Source organism: Mandrillus leucophaeus, unplaced genomic scaffold (genome assembly GCF_000951045.1).
Source record: "Mandrillus leucophaeus isolate KB7577 unplaced genomic scaffold, Mleu.le_1.0 Scaffold59, whole genome shotgun sequence".
NCBI lineage: Eukaryota > Metazoa > Chordata > Mammalia > Primates > Cercopithecidae > Mandrillus > Mandrillus leucophaeus.
The window spans coordinates 3,000,034-3,002,506 of NW_012106363.1; the positions used below are offsets into that span (position 1 = coordinate 3,000,034).

Genomic DNA, 2,473 nt, shown 5'->3' on the forward strand with positions numbered 1-2,473 from the left:
AAAGTACAAAAATTAGCTGGGCATGGCAGCGGGTGCCTGTAATCACAGCTACTCAGGAGGCTGAGGCAGGAGAATTGCTTGAACCCAGGAGGCGGAGGTTGCGGTGAATGAGCTGAGATAGCACCACTGCACTCCAGCCTGGTGACAGAGCTAGACTCTGTCTCAAAAAAAACCAAACCTCTGAATGACAAGTGACTCCCCAATTTAAGACTTTAGTTCAGTGCTTTTGGCCCTACCGATCTCTGCAAAACTGACTGGTTAACATAAAATGACATAGTCCTCAGGAAAGAAAACACAAACCCGTCCTTGTTTGCTTAGCAAAGCGTGGGTTTGCTAAGCATTTGAAATATTAGCAAACAAAAATTGTTTTGCATTTTTATATATTTCCCAGATTCAAAATACAGATCTTAATTTTTAATTTTGGAAAGGAAATCTTATTTCTTTGAAAATTTTTCTTTAAAGCTTTCAAAATTCCTTTGGCAATTTTTTTGTTTTTTATTTTTTTGAAACAGGGTCTCACTCTGCCACCCACAATGGAACGCAATGGCATGATCATAGCTCACTGCAGCCTCGAAATCCTCGGCTCAAGTGATCCTCCCATCTTAGCCTCCAGAGTAGCTGGTACTACCGGGACACACAACCACGCTCTGTTAATTTTTTTTTTTTTTTTTTAGAAATGGGTCTTGCTATATTGCCCAGTCTGTTCTCAAACCCCTGGTCTCACCCTCCTAAGTACTGGGATAACAGGTGGTGAGCTGCTGTGCCTTTGGCAATTCTTACTGGCGTCTTGGCTGATAGTGTATATTCCTTATAAACATGTCAAGGGATGATCATGCCTTCCAGATACCTTAACAATAAAAATCTGCTGGGTGTGGTGTCTCCTGCTTGTAATCCCATCACTTTGGGAGGCTGAGGTGGGTGGATTGCTTGAGCTCAGGAATTTGAGACCAGCCTGGGCAACATGGTGAAACCCTGTCTCTACAAAAAGAATACAAAAATTAGCTGGGTGTGGTAGACTTGGGAGGCTGCAGTGGAAGTGGAAGGACTGCTTGAGCCCAGGAGGTTGGAGCTGCAATGAGCTGTGACTGTGCCACTACACTTCAGGCTGGGTGACAGAGCAAGACCCTGTCTCAAAAACAAAAAACAAAAAAACCAAAACACCAGAACTGTCTTATAGGGACCGGGCGCAGTGGCTCACACCTGTAATCCCAGCATTTTGGGAGGCCAAGGTGGGCAGATCACCTGAAATCAGGAGTTCAAGATCAGCCTGGCCAACATGGTGAAACCTCCCTACTAAAAATACAAAAATTAGCTGGGCATGATGGCGTGTGTCTGAATCCCAGCTACTCAGGAGGCTGAGGTTGCAGTGAGCAAGTGAGGCAGGAGAATCACTCGAACCCAGGAGGCAGAGGTTGCAGTGAGCCGAGATTGCATCATTGCACTCCAGCCTGGGTGACAAGAGCAAGACTCCATCTCAAAAGAAAAAAAAAATATGGGTTCAGAACCCAAGATGCTGAATAATATTAATATTAAGTCTTTCTATTACATTCAAATTTATTAAGTATGATATAATTTCTTTTCCACATTAAGGATAACGACATTCGAAGACTGCAGGACTCTCAGGAAGTGGAACTCATTTTAATGAAAAATGGAAGCTCCGGATTGACAGAATATATACCATCTCTGACAGAAAGGCCCTGCTATAATAGCAAAGCTGCAAAAATGACTTATTAAATAATCCCAGGAATGGCCGGGCGTGGTGGCTCATGCCTGTAATCTCAGCACTTTAGGAAGCCAAGGTGGGCAGATCACCTGAGGTCAGGAGTTCTAGACCAGCCTGGCCAACAATATAGTGAAACCCCGTCTCTACTAAAAAAAATACAAAAATTAGCTAGGTGTGGTGGCACACACCTGTAGTCCCAGCTACATGGGAAGCTGAGGCAGGAGAATCGCCTGAACCCGGGAGGCAGAGGTTGCAGTGAGCTGAGACTGCACCACTGCACTCCAGCCTGGCAACAGAGCAAGACTCTTTTGAAATAAATAAATAAATAAATGAATAATCGATCCTAGGAATAAAAAACTGAAATCATTATTTCATAAATAATGAAGTCTGGATGCATATACCAATTTGCCTAACTTCATGTTTGAACTGTGAGAAACAATTATGTTTCCTCATCTCCAATTTCTCTGGGCTAGGAGAAGAGTTAAGTTCAGGGTTTTGACAAACAGCTATAAAAAACATCGCAAGGTATATTTACAACAAGGGCAGTTTATTTTGTAGAGTTGTGCCCCAATCCTGATGAGTATAGGTGTCCTTTATGAGATTCAGTCAGGACAAATGGCCAGGGTCTCTTCATGTGAACCCACATGGGCAGGGTGAGCTGATGGTGCTGGGAAAGCCAGGACCCACTTGGCAACACAAGTTCTATTAGTGTTCCTTTTTTTTTTTTTTTTTTTTTTTTTTTTGAGACAG

General features: G+C 43.1%; 1 protein-coding gene across 1 annotated transcript in view; it reads left to right on the forward strand.

Moving 5' to 3' along the window:
• Positions 1-2,054, forward strand: part of LOC105553245 (ankyrin repeat domain-containing protein 40-like) — a 7,606-nt gene extending 5,552 nt beyond the window's left edge. The window contains exon 4 of the mRNA XM_011999237.1: positions 1,591-2,054. Within this exon, the coding sequence (XP_011854627.1) occupies positions 1,591-1,734 (144 nt within the window). The 3' untranslated portion in view covers positions 1,735-2,054. The remainder of the gene's footprint in view (positions 1-1,590) is intronic.
• Positions 2,055-2,473: the final 419 nt, after the last annotated feature.